General features: G+C 39.2%; 2 protein-coding genes across 3 annotated transcripts; both read left to right on the top strand.

Moving 5' to 3' along the window:
* Positions 1-33: 33 nt before the first annotated feature.
* Positions 34-7,232, top strand: cfap251 (cilia and flagella associated protein 251). Its single transcript, XM_010779120.1, has 20 exons — positions 34-433; positions 544-684; positions 1,334-1,443; positions 1,530-1,638; positions 1,897-1,989; positions 2,082-2,159; positions 2,254-2,295; positions 2,467-2,660; positions 2,753-2,929; positions 3,011-3,261; positions 3,724-3,875; positions 3,996-4,172; positions 4,258-4,442; positions 4,554-4,668; positions 5,127-5,290; positions 5,388-5,478; positions 6,122-6,265; positions 6,398-6,626; positions 6,722-6,862; positions 6,949-7,232. The coding sequence occupies exons 1-20, from the start codon at positions 278-280 to the stop codon at positions 7,074-7,076; spliced, it is 2,877 nt and encodes a 958-aa protein (XP_010777422.1). The 5' UTR covers positions 34-277; the 3' UTR covers positions 7,077-7,232.
* A 2,050-nt stretch (positions 7,233-9,282) lies between these two features.
* Positions 9,283-25,272, top strand: mlxip (MLX interacting protein). 2 transcript variants are annotated; one of them, XM_010779122.1, is made up of 17 exons: positions 9,283-9,847; positions 12,676-12,782; positions 14,187-14,278; positions 14,422-14,511; positions 14,634-14,675; positions 15,081-15,252; positions 15,876-15,965; positions 16,129-16,223; positions 19,405-19,978; positions 20,600-20,703; positions 20,996-21,095; positions 21,178-21,293; positions 21,638-21,745; positions 22,102-22,229; positions 22,330-22,453; positions 23,381-23,510; positions 25,015-25,272. In XM_010779122.1, exons 1-17 carry the CDS (start codon positions 9,537-9,539, stop codon positions 25,119-25,121), a joined length of 2,490 nt encoding a protein of 829 aa, XP_010777424.1. In that variant the 5' UTR covers positions 9,283-9,536; the 3' UTR covers positions 25,122-25,272. The 2 variants fall into 2 exon arrangements, with proteins under 2 accessions (XP_010777424.1, XP_010777423.1); XM_010779121.1 differs by having other exon boundaries at positions 15,012-15,252.
* The last annotated feature ends 206 nt before the right edge of the window (positions 25,273-25,478 follow it).

Genomic DNA, 25,478 nt, shown 5'->3' with positions numbered 1-25,478 from the left:
CAACGAAACGCTTCGCAGGAGCTAGCAAAATTATAGAGATTGTGGGGTTTTTCAATCAAATGTACCAGCTAAACCCAAATAAAAAAGTGTAAGCGTTCGACACGAATAAGGCAGTTGTTCAAGAGCGGACCTGATAATGTGTTTTCTGTTGAATACATTTCGAATGGTATGTTCCATATCACAAAAAGAGACTTCGATTTGACAGGACAATGGCAGACGTTCTCTAAAGTATTTTAAAAAGAGAAAATAACCTTCAACAAGTGAGAGGTTAGTCATCATGTCAGGTGCTGAGGCTAAGGAAGAATTCACGGAGAGTTTAGAATTGAGAATAGAAGAAACAGATGCTGAGATCAAGAGGCAGTCTCAGGTCTACACTGCAACCAGAGACACATTGTTCCCAAAGAAGATTACTTATAATGGAACTCATGCATTGGTAAGCATATCCTGTCGAATATAGGTGACCTATATTTCTACTAAAATAAGTGTTTTTTTTATGTTTACCCTCTGCACTTGTAGTAACAATTGCTTTTGCTCCTCATTCAGTCCCTAGAATGGGTATTTGGGATGAATCCTGCTTTGCCTGCCTTCTGTCTGCAAGACCACGGCCAGCTGGTGGTCTTCTATGCTGGAGCTCATGTCGGGGTCCTCTACAATCACACCTCCAACTCCCAGCACATACTTCAGGTACAAAATAATAAACAGTTTACAACTTAATGGAATATTTTATGAAAATGAGATGAGACAGCGTCCTTTAGATTAAGTTATCTAGGTAAACATCTCCAGATACTGCACTGAAGTACACATTACAAGTACTTATTCTTTACTTGAGTCTTTTCTCATAATGCCACAATCCAGATCTACTCCAATGCAGCTCAGAGTCTACTGAAATGTGTGTATTGTAGAAAAGATTCGAGTCTAATTTTAACCCAAATACAATTATTGAGCTTTGTTTACTAGTTAATTTACAAATTAAGATTATTGCAAACATTCTCACTATTTTCAGAATTTAACAAGATTAATCAATAATAACATAATATTAATTAATTGCTACATTACATCAGTAAAATCCTACTTTCAAATTATATGCATAATAAAAACCCAATGATATAATAATGCATTTAATTTGAGTATTCACCTGATAAATACGACATTATTTTACTTAAGTTGCATTTTCAATGTAGGAATCTTATTGTAAAGGATTTATTTTTGTAGTGGGGTATTTATATTTACCTAAGGATCTGAATATTTTCACTGCTACAGAAATCTTTTCACAAGTACATGCAGGTTGCAGTGTTGATTCAAATAACCTTCTGTATATACTCAATTATTCCAGGGTCACTGCCATCCCATCTCAACTATGTGTGTGAGTGAAGACAGACGCTGGATTGCAACAGCAGACCGGGGTCCAAAAAGCACAGTGATCATATGGGACTCCTACTCTGGGTAACTTTTTGTTCTAAGTGTATAAAGGCTTTTTATGTGTTAACCTTTGCTCTAAATGGTAACCACATTAATGATAAATGTTTCAGCATTCCTGTACATACATTGTTTGAATGCCACCCTAAGAGTGATGTCATGGCAATGGCGTTTTCAAGAGACACGAAGCATCTGGTAACCCTTGGGGCTGAGGAAGTTCAAGTGAGTATCACAGCAGTTAAAAAAATAAAGTTAACAGTGTTATTTAATATAGATTGTAAATTACACAATCCATAAAAAAATGGAGACACATAATAATATCTGTTGTTATACAAAGTATCACCTTCTGGTCTTCATTTATGATGAAAGGAAATGACAGCCAGGACTGTTGACCTTCTTAAATGAAGCTCCATAGTATGACTCCACCAAACACCACCATCTAGTCACAATCTATTAACCATTTGACATTTCATTTAACAGTGCGTGTATATTTGGGATTGGACAAATGAAACAGACATGACCAACATGAAGCCTTTGTGGTTTACTGAACTCGATCCTAAACATGGTTTCCAAGTAGGTAACTTCTTTTAACAGTTGAATGCCACCTTATCTTAGATATATTGTATTCAGTAGATCAAATGTTTAAATGTTGGATTGTTTTTTAGGATTACATCATTTTTAATCCAAATGATAGCACTCAGTTGCTCAGCAGCAGTGAAAGCCATGTGTTGTTTTACAGCAGGGTAAGTCTTGCTTTTACTTGTTCTTTTTTAATTTAAACATTAATACAGCTGTTATGTGGTATGTTTATTGCGATAATCATCTGTTCTTTTTCAGACCCCTGGGGCTCTTCAATACGTTGCACTGAAGGCTAAAAAGGTGACATGATAATCAAAATGTCTTAAAGGCTGCCATCAAATTATCGGAGATGTTTCTGACTTTTAATGCAAATCATTTTTTGATAAATATACATCATTGTTCAACATTGCAGTCTGATGATGCAGCTTTCCATGGATCTAATACTTTCTGTCTTCTTCTGACACTTCTCAGACAACCTTCATGGCTGGGTCACTGAGCCAGTCTGTGTTCCACTGGAGCAAGCCTGAAATCATAACAGCGACTGCAGCAGGCAGCATCGTGGTGTGGGATTTAGAGGAAGACTTAGCTGCAAACCAAAGCCTCCACACAGTCAAGCTGATTCCCATTCAGGAGCACCCGATCACTGCTCTCACTGTAACTGACAGGTAGCCAGAACATAATATTCATAATGTTTTAGAAATGTGTAATGTATTTTGTCTTTAATGTCTCTTTGTTTGTTTGTCTTGTGATATCACAGCTGTTTCGTGACGGGTGACACTCAAGGCCACATCAACTTTTACGATGAAGAATTCCTGATTCTCACTTCGTACACTAAATTCCACCTGGATGCTATTGTTTCCATTTCCTTTTCCAAAGAGTGTACAGAGGGATACCTGGAGGACTGCACTGTGGAGGCGAAACCTTTGATCATCAGGTAGAGGAAACACAATCTATTATGTCTTCAGTCTTGATGTTATGTGTATCTGAATCCATTCTAACCTCTCTTTTTCTGCAGGAACTTTGTTGTGTCCACAGTCAGTTCCACAGTGGTACATGTAAATACACAGAATGGCAGACTCGACATCCTGCTACACGAAGAATGTGGTCCTATACATGCAGTGGCCTGCCACCCCGAGCAGCCAACCGTGGCCATTGGCAACCATAAGGGTGTTTTAAAAGTGTGGGACTCTGACACCAAAGTGATCCTCTGCAGCAGGACCTTTGAGACAGAGAAGCAGATTCAGTGTGTCACTTTTGACCCTCAAGGTTAGCCAACTTGCTTACTGGCTCTCTTTGTAACAAACACATGTTGCATATTACCAGCCAGTAGCTGCAGGAATTTGCCATTGTGTTTTGCTATGTAAACACCAGCCTTGTTGGTCGGCAGTGGCTCAGTCGGACTTAGCTTGGGAACCAAATGGTCTCCGGTTCACATCCCGATCAGGCCAAAATAATCCGGAGTGTGGACAGGTAGCTGGAGAGGTGCCGGTTCACCTCCTGGGCACTGCCGAGGTGCCCTTGAGCAAGGCACCGAACCCGGAAAGCTCTGGGTGCCGGCTAACTGGCCGTCCCTTCACTCTGACACCTCTCCTATCCTGCATATGCTTCTGTTTGTGCATGTATAACAAGCCTGTGTGTCCCGTGTGTAAACAAACGGAGTGAAACAAAATATTTCCCTGTTGGAGATAAATAAAGTATGTCTTCTTCTTCTTCCTTGTCTCTGAACAGGGATATACCTGGCAGTTGGCTTTGGCAGTGGAGCCGTTCACATATTGAATTCCAGGACTTTAAAAAGTGATCCCGCGGAGTGTTTCCATTACAGTAAAGACAGCATCCATCACATCACTTTCTCCTCAGACTCCAAGTATCTTGCTACTGCGGTGAGCAACGAAATACAATAGGTTTAAGGCTTTGATAATGTATACTGCAATAGTATATTTTCATCCTTATCTTCTTATGATTTCATGTTTGACATGTTTTACTTCCATGTTCTCTCTTAGGATGATGGGAAAGCAGTGACGGTGTTTCGCTTGCAGACTAGTAAAGGCTCTAAGCCTCGTTGGACATATTTGGGCAGATACTACTCCCACTACAAGCCCATTAAAGACCTTCTTTTTGGAGTTCACCTGGACAGCACTCAACCCAGACTGCTCTCTCTGGGAATGGACCGCAGACTGGTTTGTCCCCTTTGTCAAAGTTGTATCACTGTGGACTAGTTAAGAGTTGTGTGTTTAATGCCACACACATCTTTGTGAACAATAGGTGGAGTATGACCTACAAAAAAGTGACGTGAATGAACTTCTCATCCTAAGCTCGGAGCGCATTGAGCAAAGTGAAGTGCCAACTGGCATGACTTGGTATCCACCCCTCACTGCAGAGCAGTTTCTACTTGTTTCCTCAGACCAATACAAGATTAAGCTTTTCAACAGCACCACCAAGATGTGCAGGTCCGTGAGATATATAGAAATCAGATGTATTTGTATTTCTCAAACTGTCTTTACAAATACTTTATATTGTATTGTATGTTATATACATTACAACATTTTTCACTAAAACAGAAAGACTCTCCTTGGCCCAACGTATGGCTCGCCCATTAAGAAAACCATGGTCCTTCCTCTGTCTAAAGACCCTGACACAAACTCATTTTACATGGCATACATCACAGAGGACAAGGTCAGTGCTGGAATCTGTTTCTAGTATTTTCTAGTAAGTTAATGCTTATTTTATTTTGTTTGTGATCAAAATTAAGGTTTGTGCGTCAGATGTGTAAAGTATTTATCTTAAATGTTTGCGTTTTATAAACAATTACAAGCCTTTTAAGAAAAGTTGTTGCTCTTGTTAGTGTTATTACAAATAATGTAATTATATTTGTACAGGTTGTGGGAAGTCACAAGAACAAACACTTCTTTTTTTACATGATCACCTTGCCAGCAGCTCAGTGTGCAAGGCTTTTCTCTTTTAATTTCTCATTCATTATTTTCTCTGTTGCTTCTTGTCACAGTATTTGGTTTAGTGTGAGATAGGCCAGTTGGATATAAGAAGGGATGTAGATAAAAGTGGGTTTTTTCATGTAAGAAAATACTGTTACTCACAATAAAGATAATGCCACTAAAACTGTGTAATGTTCCCAGGTTGGTCTCCAGATTTTGCCTCTGGACGGGAACCCCTACAAGTCCAATGCTGTGGTATGCCACCCGACGGGGGTGTCCACTTTAGCCTGCTCCTACGATGGCCAGTTTGTTTTCACTGCAGGAGGATCTGACGGCACTGTCCTGTCCTGGGAGATAAGCTTCAAGTAAAGTCAAATAGTGCCAACCAGATAATAGAAGGAAATGCATTGTTGCAGTGTGGCCAAGTTTTCTGTTCTTAACTGTCTCTTATTTTGTCTGCAGTGCATTGGAGGGGGCAGCTGCCTTGGGAGGAAAGAACATGTTGCCCTTTTATGCTCTTTTAGAGGGAGGCAGAGACGGAAAGTTCTACAGGGTCCGTTGAAAGAGTTCCTTGTTACCTAAAATTGTGTTCACTGATCAACAGCCACATATTTCTCTTTCATTTACTTAAAAGAAGAAGCATGTGCTCTGTTCGTTAAGGTGTAGTGTCATCAAGGTTCAAATGCATCATTTGCATTTCGATTTTGATTAAGAACTTGGTTTGTTGGTCAGTTCTTGGGGTCAACATTTGTAAGTTCCCTTACGGTTAACACTTATCTTTTATTCTGTTATTTAAAGCTCTGTTACATTAAGAAAGACGCGCTCAGCTTGCACATGTATTTTTTTCCAATCTTATAATATGTTCTTGCATTTTCCTGTTTACCATTTGTAAGAGTTTTACTCTTTATCAGTATGTTAGTATGATCTTAATTGTCACAGAAATGTAACACTAAACAATTGGAAAAGGTGGGTGGGTGACTATTTTGGACAGTGGATTCTTTAGTGGCACAATATTTAACACACATGTAACACTATAAAATGTTGTATTTTATATAGGGGAGCATTGCCCGTATTCACATATTCTGTATATAATATATTTGGATTATAAAATGCCACACTATCAAGATAATAGCTTATACTTGCATTCATGGTACTATCCATAGATTCTCAGTTTTATGAGATTGTTCTGTCTTTAGGAGATGGAGGACCTTTTCTATTACTGCCAACTCCGTCATCAAGGCAATGACTCAACGAAGGAATGGCAGTTGTCAACCAAAATCCCCCTGTCAGAGGTTCCCTCTCTAATGAGAGCTTTGGCCTATTTCCCAACTGAGCAAGAGGTACAATGTGTGAAAATGAAGCAACATCAAAGGCGCATGTGATTCTATCTGACAGTATAGATTCATTACAAGAGAAATGATTTACAAATAACTCAAATGTGGTAACAAATTGCTCATTCTATTTCTTACCAGATAGAAAATATGCATAACGAGGTCAAGTTCAGCAAGTATGCAGAAACAGGAAAATATGTGACTGACATTGACCTGGAGGAGGTAATTAAGCTGTATGTCAACCACCGGCCAGCATTGGGCATCTCTAACCATGAGCTTGCTCAAGCTTTTCATATCCTTGGAGACCCTGATAAGAGAGGACAGCATGTTCTGCAGAGACAGGAACTGCTGGAACTCCTACAGGCTCAAGGTATGCTGCAGTCTTTCCAGTCAGAATACTGTCACATTGCTCTTCTTCCAGTTTCTACATGCAAATTTGTATTTATCATATATTATCTTTGACAGGAGAACACATGACAGAGGAAGAGATGGCAGAGTGTTTCACTACACTTTTAGGCCTCAATAAAGACAAAGAAAAAGGAGAAGAAAAGGCACTAGAAGCCAGAGGAAGACAACATTCTGGGCATGACAATAATACATCTAAGAGTATGTAAATGCAAAACCTCACTAACAAGCAGGCAAGAACTAAAAAAACAGCTGAAATACATCGTCACTTTTTGCTGTGTGTCCAGGTGGAGATTCTGAGTATTCTCTGGAGGGTGCGTTCCCAGATGAAATATCCATGGAGACATTTACGGCTCAAATAATGTGCTTCCCGTCCTCAGCAGAGAAGAGTGGCCAGTCTTCCCCTCCAGAGTGATGGAAGCAAGAAACGGTTTGCTCGTCTTAAAGAACTTGTGTTGATGACGAGCCTCAGAGTCTCTGCAACGCTTTTTTAAGATGTAGTTCAATGACATGCTCTAACAAAGATACTGGAATGTGTATGTTTTATAATTTGAAATGTGATAAATAAATATAAATTGGAAGTTAGATCGTCATGTCCAGCTTTGTCAAATATCAATTATAAAATATATATTATAAAATTAATTAATTGAGCTGTATTTTCCTTTTAAGAATATGTATTTAAGGTACATCTTGCTACTAATATTTCCGATGTTGCTTCAGTAACAAACTTCAATACTTCTCCAAAGCAATAGGTTGAGATGTTCTAACAAATCATCAGCTGTACAGCCATTGTAATAGTTACACCCAGCAGATAATTACTTTGTTATGATTGTTCCATACTTTTGAAACACACCCTCTCACTCCCACACATAAAATATGCATGTAAAACATGTATGAACTATTATGGCTATGAGTCCTTACAACAGCTGAATGTTGACATATAGGTGATTATAACTTTTGAATGTTAAAGCCTTATCAGTCCACTTCTATGTACTGTAAGTGTATTTATTAGGTTACACATACATCGTTATGAATATAATGATGACAATATAATTCACTGACTTCATAAGATGTGGTCTTTATAGATAGTGTTGCCGTGGAGTCACTGATACTCCATTGATCCATTGCTGTTTTCATTCAGGAGAAAGAAAGGTATATATAAACATGGTAGCAAATACCACAGTAATCATTACTGTAGTTATTTTCAATGGTATACAGTTGAGAGGCAGATATTGTATTTTTTACTCATTAACATTTATTCAACACAGCATATCATGTGTTTTCACATATAAAAACACATAATATGCTTATTTTTTTATATGATGTAGTAGCCAATCAACACAGTATTTTACGAATTAACATAAATTGGGTTTACAGTTTGAAAAACTATGACATGAAAATGCCCATAATAAAATGATAGAAACAGCATTATATAATATTCAATAAAAACTGATGCAAATGTGAAGTGCCTTTCTGCTTTTTGAAAACTTTAAAGGTTCCCTATTATACTGTTTTTCATCAATATATTATAGGTCTCAGATATATACAAAACATGTCTCTGAAGTGTTTGGCTCGAAATACCAAAAAGATCATTGCAGCATCCCATAATCCCCTCTGTTTCAGCCCTGTTTCAAAAGTGCTGTTACTTTAGATGAAAATAAGGAGCCACTCCCCACGCCCCTATGAGAGATGATTGGCTAACAAGAACACAATGGAGCTCTCGGAGGAGATTCAGGTGATAAGGTAGGCGGGGTTACCTTGGTTGGTGATTGGCTAATGGTTACACAAGCCAAAAAATCGTTACGACATCATAAAGTTGCCAAAATCTGATCAGCTCCTTATTTCAGTCAGGTTTTTATATAAATGGATCAGGACAAAAAGTGAGCGAATCCTTTTTCCTGAAACTTTCAGAATCTCTTCATGTTTAAGACATGAAATAGTGGATTTTGCATAATATGTAGGCTAGCAGTTTACATTTAGCTGATGTTAATATTTCCTTACTTCTACTTAAAGGTAGGGTAGGTAAGAATGGAGAAACCAGCTCGAGTGCGCCAGAATTTGAAACTACGCAGTCTAAAAAAATCTGCCTCTTCCTTCAGACTTCCTTACAGAGCCCCTCCACCAACACACACAAACGCGCACATATGACCAATGAGGGCAAGAGATAAGTTTGTGCACGAGATGGAAGGCTGACAGGCAGGTAGGCCATCCCGGCTAAAATAATTGGTTGTGCTTTTTACAGCGCAACGGCTTCCACAGATGACATTTTTAATGTATTTATTGTCAAAGTATTTAAGGTATTCATTGTTATCAGGATGTTAAGAGCATTCCATGGAATATAACAAAAAGTGTTTCTGAAGTGAATTACCCACCTTGTTAATTTATGATTTTTTTTTCACTTATAATGTAGTATTTTTAAATGTTCAAGTAAATGAACTGAGTCTAGATTATTGTGACACACTGCCAGTTGTCTTCATTCAGTGCTGTGCAACCTGTCGCCGGAGGTTTATTTTTGAGTTGTGCGCATAGACTGTATATATAAAGGTTGTGCGGCGGGTGGGGCTTTGACTCAGACCAATCAGAATCCTTTCAGCACAGGAACTTCCTGCTCCGACAGAGAGGAGCTGAAGGCTGTTTTTTGCCAGCTGGTCGCTGCGACTCGCAGCTACGTCAACTATTTAAGACAACAACAAGTTAACTTAGGCATTTCATTACAATCGTCGCAACGGATCAACAGGACTCCGCAGCATGACGTTGAAAAACTCTAACGGGGAGTCAGGCTGAAACTGCCAAGCCTCATGAAAAAGAGAGTTTTATTGTCCTAGCTTGCTGGCTAACGTTAGCTATTTGTGTGGTGAGTTACAGACGGAGAGGGATGTCTTTACGGTACAAATACCGGCGCCCTCCGCCGATCATAAAGCAGGGTCAAGATGAAGACTCGGATGCGGAGGAGCCTCCACCGGGTCTGCTGATCAGGGCGGACGGACTGGAGAACCAGGTCATCCACAGCGGACACTTCATGGTGTCTTCGCCGCACATCGAGCACCCTCCGAAGAAGGGCTACGACTTCGACACTGTCAACAAACAGACCTGTCAAACTTATCATTTTGGGAAGGCGAGCATGTCCCACCTCTCCATAGATGCTTCACTGACCAAACTCTTTGAATGCATGACTCTAGCGTACAGGTATGTTATTGTAATAATAACACATCTCAACCCCCCCGTATAACCATTCATGTTACCTCTTCAACCCTGTTCACATCAGAACATTAAGGAAAGGGATCGGACAATAATTGCTGTCCCGAGGCCAGCAATGTCACTCCTCTTAGTGTCACTTCCTGCTTGACCACTCATGATTCTGGTCAAGGGAAACATCTTTAAATACAATGTATATGAGTACCAATACCACAGAGTAGGTATACCACTAGTAAGCATACTCAAGCACAAGTGCTGCACTCAATTCTACCTAAGTATAGGATGTAATACAGATGTATAACCGCTAATAAATCTGCGGTTGTACATCATTTCATATCATCCGATAAAATGCATTCAATTTTCTTTCTTCGGGCCCCAAGCAGTTATTTAAAAATAACCATTTTAAGAGGAAATGCTAACAATACATATACATCTGAAATGGGTCCCGAGCCAAACAAGTTGTAAAACCCTTTTTAAATGATCTTATCAAATGTTTTTGTTTTAAAAACATATTATTTTTATTTTGCATTAAGTAGCCTAAAATGGGAACACTCAAGTAAAGATAGATAGATAGATAGATACTTTATCAATCCCAAATTATTTAGTTACAGGGTCAGTGTGTTCAACATTAAAATACAAATACTTAAGAAGCTGAATAGAGTTGACAATTAAAAATTAAAATTAAATTAAAAATAGCATATCAAATATAAACAATATAACAAATTCTCTATAAAATGTTCTTTTTAAAAGGTCAAAAATACTGCAGTAGCAGGTATATAGGTTTATAGTACTATACTGTATATACATATGATAGTATATCATTTAGAGATATACAGACAATTGCAAATCACTTCGTGTTTATACTTCAGTATAGTACTAGTAGTAAATGTCATGTGGTACTCTTTTATTGGGACATGAGGACTGGTGACACGGCCTGATAAACTCAGATCACACTCTCGTTGCTCTTAAAAAGAGAGATCATTGTTCTAACTTGGGTTGGAACGATTTAAACAAGCAACCAGGAACTAACTTTCATGTTCGGTGGTGTTGTGCCAAAACTAGATGCAATGAGAGCTTTGGCACCAAAAGACAAGGGCTTCTCTCATGGCAGAGAGAGATACTGCTTTGTCTAGATAGTGTTGAAACACTGGCAGCAGGCACTGTTCAGGACTTGTTCAGTCAGGCTTTTTCACATTTAAGATGATTGTTTGTAAATGGGCTTAATGTGAGGTACCTATCCATAGTCTTTGTACCTTAACCCTCGTACCCATGATTCTGTGTTTACTGTAGTGTAGTTAATCTAGTTACTCTACTGGGCTACAGAACCAGCTGCTCAGGGGATTCCCTATGACTTTGCAAATGGCACCAACTTGGATTCAACTATTTATAGACTAGGAGAGCATTACTACCAGTTACTGTTCTGCTGTTGTTTTGAACTCAAGTGATGACTATGTACGTACATGAAGAGTCTTTAATAACAACAAGAACATCAGGGGATCTGTAAAATACAGCTTTTTCTCTGTTCAAATTGTACTACCCGCTTACTTATTGGAAAAGCTTTTTAAACAGTATTCATAAAAAAATGAAGCACATAAATGACAACAGGGAAAGGCTGGACAGGAAGAGGAAGGAAGGAAAGAGGGGAACTCTGAGCTCACCCTTTTGGATCGTGGTAAACATTTCCCTATCTAAGCAGATTTTAAATGAGAAAACCTAAACTAAAGTCATGTTATTTGACAAACATTTTAAAATGTCGGTGCATATAACTGTTATGATCCATTCATAATAATACACTCAGCATTCTTTAGGCAACATACTTTTAATCCAACACGTTGCAACTCATTTTTTTATTATAGTCTGTTTGACTTAAAAACACTTTTTTTTTATCAGACCGCCCACAGCTTTGGTTACGTAATGCCACTGTGCTGTAATAAAAAGTTTCACATACTGTAACCATAATAGTGATGAATCCCTCCGATGAGGCCTTGATTTCATTTGATAGTGCACGTGTGTTAGCTCTCTGTTCAGTTGACTCTAAACTTCAGTTGTTTCCATATCAAACTTGTAGTTATCAATCTTACTTGAGCGTGGCCTTGGCAGATGCTTGTTTGTTTTGCTTGCTTTATCTCTGGAGGTCTTTTCGTTGCACTGCCAGTGCAAGCAACCTTTTTTGTTTTAAGTCATGTGTACACCATAGACTGAATACATTGAGATCCTCAGGGTAGAGTTTAACGTTGTTCTGTTCCTGAAGCAAGAACAGAATGTACAATGTGTCATTTTTATTAGAGGCATTCTTCCAGGGCTTAGTGTACTGGTATGAGAAGCCACCTTCAGATAAGTCCGTCATCAGACATGGAACTCCTGTTACTAAGCCGTGCTATCTTACCTTTTACTGAGTGATGGATGCTGGAGCAGTGTTACAGCGAGCTAGCCTCATTCTCTTTCTTATTAATGGTTAAAGTAATTGACAAGGTTCAAAGTGACTTTTTAAAAGCCTCTGGGAGAGACAAAACATTTTTTCCTGCTGCTTCATGTTGTAATCCCGTCATCCCTAACAAAATAGAGCATATAAGATTACTGATAAAACAAACTTTTTTAATATTCTCAGATAAGGTGTTTTTGTAGGGTGCTAGAATAAGTCTTTTAATCTGTTGAAAAGGTTTTTTATCCTCCACAAGCAAGAATAGAATAAGGATTATTCTGCTGAGGATTAAGATCTTTGAACGTTTTAATTATTATTGAGCTATTAATGAACTTGTGCAAGTAAGCCAACAATTGTGTATCATAAAATAACTTGTGTCATGTCCTTGTCTTTTCAGTGGGAAGTTGGTATCTCCCAAATGGAAAAACTTCAAAGGTCTAAAACTGCTTTGGAGAGACAAGATCCGTCTCAACAACGCCATATGGAGAGCCTGGTATATGCACTGTAAGAGTTCAACTTTCATTTGTCTTCCATAGAGCGTGTACTAGGGCTGCTCAATTAATCGTATTTTAATCGCAATTACGATTTTGGCTTGCAACGATTATGAAAACAACATAATCGAAATAAAAACGATTATTTGATTTTTTATTGATCTTTTTATTGGTTTTTCAGTTGAATTATACTTAAAGTTCCGGGTAATGTAACTGTTAAAAACATACTGTTCACATTTTTTTTTCAATAAATTCATGTTTTCAAAGTAAATGAATAATCGTGATATCAATTATTGACCCAAATCATCGAGATTATGATTTTTGCCATAATCGAGCAGCCCTAGCGTCTACACTGCATTGTTAGTATTTAGTTTAAAGTGGACCTATCATGCTATATTTGAATAATATAGTGTAGGACCATACCTATATAAGGCATATTTATACTTTTTATTTTTCAAAATACCAAACAGATCATGCATTTTAGCCATTCCTCATTTCGCTCAATTTAACACTGTCTTTGCATGGGCTGATTCTGTGAGAACAGCACCATCTACAGGCCTGGCATATGTACTACAGCATCTATTTCGAACGGCAATGTCCGTGGCTGTCTCCTCCTGATTGGTGGAGTTGGCCCAATAGCCGTAGCGCCACTTCTGACGTCATAGAAGTGTTCAAATCTGGATCAGTCTGTATCAGATCCGTTGCAGCCCCTTTTTAAGAGATTTGGGTATGGAGGAAAATAGAGAGGGTTGTGTTTTCTGACACTTGGTGAGTTCCCTGGAACACCGGGGACACATATTCATGTATAAAAGACGTACAAAAGTGCATTTTGCATGATAGGTCACCTATATATGACATGAATTTTAACATCTCTTTCATCAAGCTGGGGCGAGAAGACGTCAGGATCAACGCTTTACTTTTCTTCTTGGTTAATACGTTTGGTTTATAACAAACTAACAGAACTCGCAACATTATCTGTAAAATGATTAACTGGGTTTTGTTTTTCATGATTTTAAGATCATATGTGAACCCTGTTCGCAACTTGCTGCAATATTATTGTTCGTTTACATGCCACGAGTGGATTGGTTACAGTGACTGTTAGTTATTTTACACAGACACTTTTGTGTTAAGTACCTAAGTGTCAAAACATCTGAAATAAGGCAATCGTAAAACACAATAAAACCCTCTGCATAAATGAATGGCAACATTGTTTGAGTCTGTTAAGTTTTACATGATAATTCTTGTATTTATTTGTAAATTAAGCTCTTCATGTCACTGCTCCGCCATGACAGCAAATTGGCAATTGGCATATAATCCTATTGTCTCATCCCTAATTGTTAATGTAATTCAACAGTATGAATAACAACCACTGTGCATTTCACCTGGGGTGACATGGAAGTTGTTTTTCTGCCCCCAGATGTGGAGAGAAGGGAGAATCCTGTGTGTCACTTTGCAACTCCCCTGGATGGAAACATGGACTTGGACGTCCATCGTCCTGCAGAGGACGATGTACGCAACGGCAATTCAAACTTTGTTGTGTTGTTTCTTGTCACTGAATTCCTCCATTCATTTGTTTATGTTCTCTCTTAAACACTTGTATTTATGTTTCACTTGTAACTTCAATTATTCCCCATCTCCCTCTTTTTTTGAAGGGCATTGCCACAGAGGGGAAATGCTTGAAAAGAAGAATTGAAATTGTCATCAGAGAATACCACAAGTGGAGAACATACTTTAAAAAAAGGGTATTCTATTTTTCAATTGTGTATATAAAGGCTCTGTAATGGTTCAGAGAGATACTGGGTATTCTGTACGTAATCCTATATGTTTCACTGCTCATTAACATTAATATCTATCTCTTTTATAGTTACAAAAGCACAAGGATGATGACCTCTCAAGCTTACTTAAGGTATGTAAAACTGCATCATGTTCAACCCACCAAAGTGCTTTTAGCTCCAACATGAATTAACCCATGCTAACCCAGTCACCCTCACATTATGACATACCTTTCAATGGATAAACCTAGCGATATAAACAAATTCCTATTGACTAGTTTCACTTAATTGATCTTGCTGTCAGAGTAAAATATTTTGTATATATATGCATTTATAAATGTGTTTCTAGTGCATGACGTGTGGATACAAAGTGTTGTTTATAGTTTAGTGTATCCCATGCTTGCTGTACTGAACACTGCATGCTTGTGTGTCATTAACTGGCTTGCTGGTTGCATTTTGAACACCCAAAGGGACCCGAGGAGCAGTTTTCGCTGTTTGGGGAAGTCTCTCCAGACATGCTCCGTGTCTCATTTTATCAGGATGAAGAGACTGCTGTACGCCGTGTGCCTCGTAGGCATAATGAAATGCCGGCCCCCATGGAGATGGACCCCCTCTTTGACATGGATGTTCTGATGTCTGAGTTTTCAGACACGTTGTTCTCAACCTTGGCCTCGCACCAGCACATAGCATGGCCTAATCCAAGGGAGATTGGTGAGAAAAGCATTGTATTTTATGTGGTAAAGACATCATAAATAGATTTTTATTGTCTCCTACTTTCTCAGTAATTTAAAGGAATATTAACCCCCTGTGTTACCCAGAACTGTTGAAAAAAACATTAAAGACTTGAAGAATTTCTGAACTTGATTACTTATAGTGGCCGGGTTTAATAACAGCAAAACTTAGTAAATACAAATCTCAAAACTGGTATTGTTATTAAGAAATAAATATTTTGAGACTATGTCCAAACTGTTTCCAAGTTTAATTAATCCACTCATATGCTCACTGCTTCCCAAACACATGTATTTAGCTAAAACCTTCCTATTTAAAACTCATGCACAGGCATGCTTCTTGTCTGTGCGAGTCTAAAGTGTTTTAGAAATGTGATGTATGAGAGTTTAAACATGTATGTTTTGATATAGTATTGATGCGGTTAAAACGGCCCTAATATTATTTTCATGTATCAAGTCTTTACTCCGATTTCTGATTCAAGGTAACACAGGGTAAGTAAGAGATGTACAAATGATCATTTTGGAGGGATACTATTGCTTTACTTATTGGTAATTTACTTTGTATTCCCCCTCCTCTCCTTATCTCTGCCTCTTTACCTTCTACAGCCCATGCTGGGAACGCAGACATGATCCAACCTGGACTCATCCCTTTACAACCTAACCTAGACTTCATGGACTCCTTTGATCCACTGCAAGGTAGGAGTAAGGCACCACCTGTAGCTGCAGTAGTGGTGCACACACACTTTACAGGAATCAACGCACATGTTCTAGTAACTCTGGAAAAGCAGTTTGCTTAGCCTAACGCACAAAGTAGTGTGGTTTTACTAACCTCTAGCTAACATAGAGACTCTTGTTCCAGACTTATTTCACAGCCTCCGTCCGCCCGTCTTCCCCTCTGTTTTACCCACTGCACCATCTGTCACCCCTCTACCCAGCAGCAGCTCTCGGTCCCAGGTAAACACACTTAAAGCCACATCCCCTAACACACACCACCAGCAGGAGATTTGTCCAACGACTGTTATTTTTCCTCAATTTGTTTGTGTTTTTGGTCAATTGATGAGGATATTTGTGACTTGCTCTATCGAATTCGGTCGCATTGACCCGAAGACACATTTTGAGTTATGTACACTGTTGGAAAGAGGAGATTCCTAGCTTTCTAATGATATCAGGATTGTTTTTGTTCTTTTTTATTAAGCAAAATATGTCACATTATATAATGACTTTCACCGAGTCATCATTTTGAGAAAAAGGCCTTCAAAGTTTCCTCTTCTCTGGAATCCATCGATCTGATTGATTATTAGCGGCTAATAAATGATCAAAGTAATGCGGACGGAAAATATTTTCGTATGGATTACAAGCTTCAAAAATGTCTTTATCGTGTGATTTTGGAAATAAAAGTTTCATATTCTGAAAGCCAAGACTTTGTTTAGTTAATATAATCAAACAAAACACCCACACCCCGAAAAACTATTATTTTTATGCAAATCCACGTTTATTTTGAAATGAGCCGTTGCGACTTCCGACTGATTTCGATAGAGCGGGTCACATTTGTCACATCTTCTAACATGTTTCTGTCTTAATGTAGTTACACAACACAACTATGTAACATAATATTACTAAAATGTATTCACATAGCACTTTTCATACATTACTTATTCCTCTGCTTAACATTCAACTTATTTTCCTTTCTAGAATCCAAAACATTTAAAATTAATTTTGCTTTTATTTCATGCCATCATCCTTTCTGATGTTCTCCCTGTAGTACCGGCATGATCCGCTCGGGCTGATTACGGGCCCCCAATAGAATCAGATTAAATGGAGCTGAGTTGAGCGTGTGCATGTCTGAGATCGTTTAGATTGTTGCAGATGAAAGCGTGTTTTTCTTGGGATAACCAGTGGTCGAGGACCTGGATGGTTTGATCGAAGATGCCCAGTCTCGCCGCTGTGGACGCTACACCGATGTGGACGCTGCACCGATTTGGAAGGAATGGCTAGACTAATGTTCTTAGAATATCCCAGAAATACGCAGGATGTTTGCAGAGGCTGAGAAGGTCAGAAGTGAGTGGCAGTCGTTTGGCGGTGAGGGAGGGTTCCTGCTTACGCAAGCCTTTGATCAGAAATGGGACGTGGAAGGACATTGTTGGCCACTGGCTATTTTTATAAAGAAGTTGATTCCTGCCAAGTAGGTCTGAGTGGTGGTGGTCTGGCATTTCCGGATGGAATGACAGGGTAATGAAATTACAGATGGATATGACGTCCAAAGTGTGGAATGGTAGCTGGTATGTGCCGTGATATGCCTTAAAGCAATTCCAACCTGTAAGATACGCTGACATGGTGCTTGGGGCAAGGCTGTTGAGGATGGCTTCCCGTGAAGAGTGAGAGAGCATTTCCAGTTGTGGACTTAATTGAATGTTTTTGCTGAAAATGGTGGGACTGGTATGGGATGAAGATCCCATTCTGGGGCCAAGTTTCAGAATTTCTGAAACAAGACACAGACTCAGAGATGCTATTCTGATGACCTGGAATGTGTGTTGAGCTGAGATTAAAGTGAGTTTGGGCTGGAACTGCATGATGACCAGGGAACGAGATCGGCCTTTGTTAAGGATCTCTAAGACTGCACTGTTATCGGTGTAGACGAGTATGGCTTCCTTGACCATTCGTGCCCCCAAATAATGGAAGCTATGATGATTGGGTACAGTTTGTGAAGTGTAGATGAAGGAGAGAGCACCTGTGAATTGAGAGCTATGAACTCCAGGCGGAAGAGAACCATCTCCCTGCATAGTAGCCGCCGAAGCCTACAGAAGGAGCTGCGTCCGTGAAGAGTTGAATATCCTCGGGTTTGGTGATGAAATCGTCATAAAAGAAGGAGATGCCATTCCATGAAGACAAGAAATGTTGCCAGAGATGCATTTGGCAAGCATCGTCTAGAACCAATTGATCGTGGATGGAGGGGACAGATGCAACTTTGTTCAGCAGGTTTGACAAGAAAGGTTTTGCTTGTGGTGTTATGCGAATGGTTGTAATTTAGGTGGCCGAGGAGGGCTAACAGTTGACGTTTCGTGCATTTGTCTGCCTGCATGTAATTTAACAGGAGAAGAGTGATGCTTTGTATTTTCTCTGAGGGTAGAGAAGGTTGGAATGACATTGAGTCCAGGGTGATCGTCGAGAAGATGGAGGAGGTAGGGGAGTCTGTGAAACATGGGAAAGGGAGGATTATCAAATGGGCCTATCATGAATCCTTCTTCGATTTCTGTAGCCAGTAAGATATCGACAGTGTGAGGTTCTTTTAAAGCGGACTGAAGGTTGTGGCAGATATGAGATGTGTTAGGGAGTGGAAGTGACGGCTGGTGTGTGGGATACTGACGGCCGAGGACAAGCGGCTCCTTTCGGATGCTTGGCTGTGATCCGACTGCTGTGCCGTAGATGGCGGATAACCGGTTTCTAAAAGATCGTTGCATGGATCTTCGTATGACTCCGGCCGGTTGATCAGCAATTCGGGATCCATGGTGAGTTTAAAGCTTTAGTAGTAGCGTCTAAAGATGTTTTGAACCGTGATGACGCATGGCGTGAATCGCGGTCTGCCTGTCAAGCGGTTGCCGGATGCTGGCCGGATATAAAAAGAGTTAGCCGTGATTAGCGATGGGGTTGAGGCGTGGCCATGCTCCTGAACCTAGATTAACAAATGAACTTCATTAAACAAAGAATTCTTAAACTCACTTAAAGACAGTGGAGGGGAAATAGTGGCCTCTTTTATTTAGTGGTAAAGGCATTTTGCATCTGCCTGAACTGTCTATAGAATGTAATAGAAAGTGAACACTGACACAAATGCTTTAGTTTGACAGAAATGTTTCCACAATTATCTTCTGTTTACCCTTCCCTCTTTATTGGTTGATTCTGTATTGTGGATGGGAAGTCCCTTTACCCTTTGACACTTTGAAATGCTCCGATGGAAGCGGTATAGAGTCGCTTCATTTGCGATGTAGACACGGGGTCAGAGTGTGTAAAAACCCTTTTGTTGTCATAATCTTAACTAGCACAAAAATGAAATGTACATATTTTATGAACTTACACAGAATTGTATCTCTTTTCTTATTGCATTTTGTTTGTTTCTTTTCCCTTTGTCATTCCTTATCAGACCCAGTTAATGTCCTGCATGCTCACGAGCAACCACATATCCCCTCCTGGCCCTCTGCCCATCCCCTCTCCCATGGCCAGTCAAAGCAGTCCAACAGGAGGTGCTGGGGGTGGTGATCCTGATTCTGCCTATGCAAGAAACTACATGCCTCTATTTCCTGGGCAGGTGGCGCCCTGTGATCCAAGAGTGGTTTCCTCAGTCTCTCAGCCATTAAGCGAGGATCCGTTTTTGCAGTGCCTTTCTGGTCAGGACTTGACCTCAGCACCAGCTTCGATGGTTCCCTCACCGCTGGACAATACCTCAGCGCTGGATGAGACGCACACCGCCCCCTCTACAGTCCCACTCAGCGATGCAGCCTCCACCTTCAGCCAGGCCTCAGAGTATAACTCCATATCTGCACCGCCTCCCCCTTCCCAACTGCAGTCCTTGGCTCCATTACCGGCCCTTCCTGTCAGGCACCCTCAGACTTTTGTCCTGCCTCGCCCCTTTCAGTCGTCCAGTTCCAACAAAAATCGCCCTGTGCAAAGGATTGCTCCTGCTAACACCCTCCCCACCTCCCACCTCATCCTCACAGGTCTGTTGTTTCTCAACTCAAAATCAAGACATTGCTTCTGCATTTCGAGAAAATGTGCATTTTACCTTGTTGATTTGTCAGTGGAGCTGTGTCATTTTAACTTAAATTACACAAAATGTCGCTCAAGCCTTTCTTATTCAGTATTTTGATTCACAATGTTGTAGTCACTGTAGTTTAGGCCACAATGATGCCTTTTGTAAGCACTGAAGTGTACGCAAGTACATTTCCTATGAATTTATTACCGTTAAAAAAAAACGAGGAAAATAATTTCTGTAGCAAATAAATACCATGTTATTTCTTTAATATTGTTTTTTCATTAAAATCTGAAACACATTTAAAAAACATTATTCAAGATACTAGAACCATACGAATGTTGAAATACTTAATAGAGCTAATATAATAAATAACTTGTACAACAATTGGTTGCATTACATAGTCAACGTACAATGAAACTTGTACAGACTAATGTTAATCACCACATAGTTTATTTTCTGCAAAATCCCCTGAGGAAGAAAGGAAGTGGCAGCATGTCAAAAATGATAACTCCTGAATAGATGTTCACGTATGAATGCACATAAAAGTCATCCAGCAGCGCCTCACTGTCAATGTTCATCCTCTCAGCCCCTTTCCCAGGTCATGCCAACGCTGTTATTGTTACACCAACACCTCTGAAAGCAGACGTCCATAATACTGGAGTAGTCATCACTCCTTCTCAACTTGGAGGGGTATGTTTTCAGCTCTTATTCCTCTGTGGGCCTTTATTTTTTTTATTAACCTTTTATATATACAGGAGATTTTACTTAAACTTGATGTCTCATCCTCAAAAGAGATTTGAGTTGCAAATGGAACATTTTAAAAACGGCAACGTTTACATTTTATAGTTATTTTCCTGTCGTTGGTAATGCATGAATGTAAAATACAAACCTTACTAAGGATCAGAGTGAAGTCATATTTTTTTACTTCTCTGTCCTCTTTTTTTTTTATCCTGCCAATTTGTTCTCTTTTCCTGCATCTCAGGCTCCTGGATTTCACGTTGTGTCTCACAAGTCGCCACAACTGATAGTCCCCAAAGAAAAGTCTTCTAACCGCAAAAATCAAAAAGCCTCCTCCAGTGCCGGTGAGAATAAAGCTCCAAAAAAGAAAATCTTAAGTGTTGACCCACAACTCGTTACAAGTTGGTTTGTTTTTGTTCTCTCCAGGTCACAGTCAGCCAGGATCAGGTCAGGGATCCCCGTGTGGGTTAGATCAAGCTCCTAGTCCCCAGTCGCTGGTCAGCAGCAGCACTGTAACGTTGGTGAAGATTGAACAAAACCAGGTTTGTGTTTATGCGTCATTGTTTCTTAACATTAACCCGTTTATTTGCATTCATGCTAAATATATGGTGTGTGTGGATATGAATATTGAATGACATTTTGGCCTCTCGCAGACTTGGGACACTTAATGAAAACATATTTGCAATGTATAAAAAAATGACAATTTGTGTTAAAGCATGAAAAGGGCAATCCCAATGCTGAAAATGAATTAAGAAAGGCTGGATTAAATCCCTTGACAATTGTATAACCCTGTTTATACATAAGTAGCATTTTGACTTTTTCCTCTGTAACCCATGATACAATCTCAGTAAGCCTGCCTAATATTTTCACTGCTGTTGTGTGACAGAGCCGAAGGACAACACACATATCTGCTGAGCAAAAGAGACGATCAAATATAAATATTGGCTATAAAACACTCTGCAACCTGATCCCTACTTTAAAGTCCCAATCCAATGTAAGTGTTTACACCTGTGTCTTATTAAAACCTCTGCAACAGATGCAGGTCTAGAGCTGCAATGAGTAGTTGATTTATCTGTTAATCGTTTGAAATACACATTTTTATCTAAGGATTATTCATTACAATCATTTGTCATAAAGAATATATGTTGTGTTTATAATATCAAACTGAATATCTTTTCTTTTTATATATCAAAACTATTAATCAAGAATATGTCGGTTAGTGGATAATGAAACTCATCGTTAGTTATTTTTCAGGATACCATTATTGTTGTTCATGTTGCTATATATAGTTTATACACATTTACTTTGCAATCTGCCTTATGATATTCATTATCACTGCGTTGTGTTTAGATCAGTAATGCCATCACGTTGCAAAAGACTGTGGATCACATTGGGAAGCTCCAGCAGGAGAGGCAGCAGATGCAGGAGGAGGTCAAAAGACTACGAGAGGAGATAGAGGAGCTCAACGCCTCCATTAAGTATTTCAAATCATTCTATATGCTTCACTTCTCGTCTGATATACAAAAGTTGAACAGATACCTAACTGATTACCACTCAAATGTTTCCGCTCAACCACAGCTCGTGTCAGGAGCAGCTGCCTGCGACAGGGGTGCCCGTCAGGAGGAACCGCTTCGAACACATGCAGGAGAGGTTCAAAGAATATGTGAAGAACCGCACTCTGCAGAACTGGAAGTTCTGGATTGTATCCTTACATAACGCGGCTGATGCATATTGCTGCTTATTAATAACAGAGGACAATTTACATTTAACATTTTTAAAATCTTCCAATGGCTGTTGAGGACAAGCAATCTACTTTAAGTCCAGGTTATATACAGACCTCTTCAACTTCATTTAGTAGCCTTAATATGGCTCAGTGAGATGCAAGAAGAACAATTCTGGTGAACAATTTTCTAAGTCTGATCTAAATAGTTTACTGTCCTGTGTTTATGACTGAAGAACAGGTGTGCGAAGATGATCTTTATTAGCTGTTTTTGTTTCATCTATAAAGAAGGTTGAACAAAGATTGGACCAAGACATCTTTCAGTCATCAAAACAAACTATTTTGCCAAATGTTTTTTATTATTTTACTCATTCAGGCCACAAGAGGCTGAAGTGCACCACTACACCATGTTCAAGAAACCTAAGATCATTCATATTTTCTACCACGTGAGTTTTTATTTTCAATGAACAGTGATGTTGCAAGTTCACCTTACTAACCCACAATATATGGGTGAATAGAGACATTTAAAATGGAGAAAACATGAATGATTTTACATTGGCTTTTGTTGCCTTTTTTTCTTTAGTCATGAGCACAGGGGCAACCATTAATTAAGATTAAACCTAGAAAATGGATCACAAGATCTGTTTAGCCACTTGTCTCTCTGGGCTTCCATACCTAGGTAAGGTGTATATAACCAAAAATGTACATTAAGTTGTACAAGACACTGTATTTAGGAAGGGAAATTGCTTTGTTTTTTAACAAATGCAGAAGCCATGTATTTGCTATCAGGTGCAGTAATTATCTCTGATATGTTAATGTTACAGTCTTGCGCTCTTACAGTTGGTCAGGCAGAATAGTTTTTGTCTCACTCTGTAGTGTAATCGATCCTTGACCATCATCCATTTATAGTTTAGCATCATTATCAAGCCTCTGTTTGATTCATTCAATGAGATGGTGTCAACCACAAGCAGAGCAGAGCTGTGTCAGACCACGTTGCAGTGGGTCGATCGTCACTGCTCCCTCCCAGTGCTCAGACCCAGTAAGTAAAGGACTATCAGGTGGAAATCCAGAAGAACAGATATTTTATACATCACAAGCCTTCTTACTCTATCGCAGTTTTTCCTCATGTACTCCCATTAATATCCAGGTTATCATGTTATCACAAAGCAGGAGATGTCTGTCAGACCCATACTCACTTACTGGAAACACTACGTTCAGTTTAAGAAAGTGGTTGCGCTTTGGTAGAGCCTGCAGGAGGCACGGAATACACAACGGTCACATAACTGTTCTTGAATTGGTCATTAACAACACCATCTCTTGCTGTTCCTTGAATTTGTCTTTAGTTCGGCAGTTACAGAAAAACATTTCCTAATCTCTCTCCAGTTTATGTAAATGACCACTTTTATTCACCCTTAGATATTTGTTTGCATCCGGTTGTGTTCTAGCCGACAAAGAAAATCAAAAAGCCCACTTCCTTACCGCGAAATCTCCGGACAATGAGCGGAGATCTGTTCACACATGTGCTCAATTGGACATTACACAGAAAATGACTTACTGTTTGATAACTTAGTCTGAATCATTCATACATTTGCAAAGGGGCATATGGTTGCAAAAAAACAGATCAATAGTCAGAGCATTTGCAGTTCAGTTTTGTTCTAACTGCAAAGTGTTAGATCATTACAGTGTGTAATGGTTAAAAACCTGCTAACTGTCAAGGTCTCATTTTTTTCATGTAGTCATCAATCAGTCATGCCATGACAGAAAATGTAACTGTGAATCTAACTTTCCATTGATGTGTAAAATCACTTTCTAATTGTTTTTTTCCTCCCATTTCAAAAAATACTTTTGTATTGCTGACTCAGTGTTACTTTGACACTTGGATCTGATAATGGTGACGTCAAAGATTTCTATCAGTAAAGTCGCAGTTTTAGCCTTTCGCTGGAGGCTGGGCCTGCACTGCTGCAGGAAATAGTAAAGAACTAAAACTAAACTCAGATAAAGCAAACCTCCAAAAAGGCCAAATGCCCCAATAGTTTGTTCTACTATCGGGCTTAGAAACAAACAGAACAATCTAACAGAAAACAATTGGGAGAGATAATCCAAAAAGCTATCGTTCCACTGTTTTACTCCATTACAGGTTGGACTGCCCCCTCAAATGTAATCATTCAGATCTGCTTGGTTATGAGACAGGTTTTAAATTTCCCCTGAGTCACTGTCCTTGGCATGAAAAACAGGGCTCTTATGCATTCTGGAAAAAATGCAAATATTAAATTCAGCAGTCATAAAAGAAAGTCTTTTTAGATGACACATTTGCTCAGAGTATGCAAAATAACAGCCAACATTAACCTTTTTCCAAATAGACCAAGCATCACCTCCCACCAAGTAACCACAAATATGTCAGTCATAGTTAGTAAGTAATGAGCTTCCAAATCATTTTTTAATCAAGTACATCCATACAGATACAGTTGTATCTTGTAAAGAAAATGTTGTTTTACAGTCCAGTTTTGGTAACTAAAATGCAGTTTCTTGTTTTGTTTTTTTAGTGGTGCTGAGTACTCTTCGCAAGCTGAGCACAAACACGTCCATCCTAAGCGATCCGTCCCTCCTGCCTGAAGAAGCCATCCAGGCCGTTTCACACACAGACGTGTAGCCTCGCTCTCTGAGGTGAGGCGGCCAAAAAAAAACACCTGAAACTTTAAAGCAATCATCAAAATGACATATCACTAGTTCACCTTACAGCCGCTCAGCAAGGACACCACAGATCCTCCACCTCTCTGAAAAATAAACAAAATGAAAAAATGCGAGCTAGGTGTGTCCTACTTTCACTCTGTATGTACGACGGTCCTACACTTGTTGTGTTGTACGTTGATTCTTGGGAATAATGCACACAGGGGGCCTTATCTTTTACATTACTTTTATAACAATAGTGCAAAAAGGGCTTTATTATGTTGTATTTTAATGACAACTACGTCTACCTTCGCCTATATCAGGAGAAGATCTTTTAAAA

The sequence above is a fragment of the Notothenia coriiceps genome, unplaced genomic scaffold, assembly GCF_000735185.1.
Source record: "Notothenia coriiceps isolate Sejong01 unplaced genomic scaffold, NC01 NC01_scaffold00019799, whole genome shotgun sequence".
NCBI classification, from domain to species: domain Eukaryota; kingdom Metazoa; phylum Chordata; class Actinopteri; order Perciformes; family Nototheniidae; genus Notothenia; species Notothenia coriiceps.
Note: the sequence above shows the minus strand (reverse complement) of the source record. Positions and strands in the feature narration are given on the sequence as shown.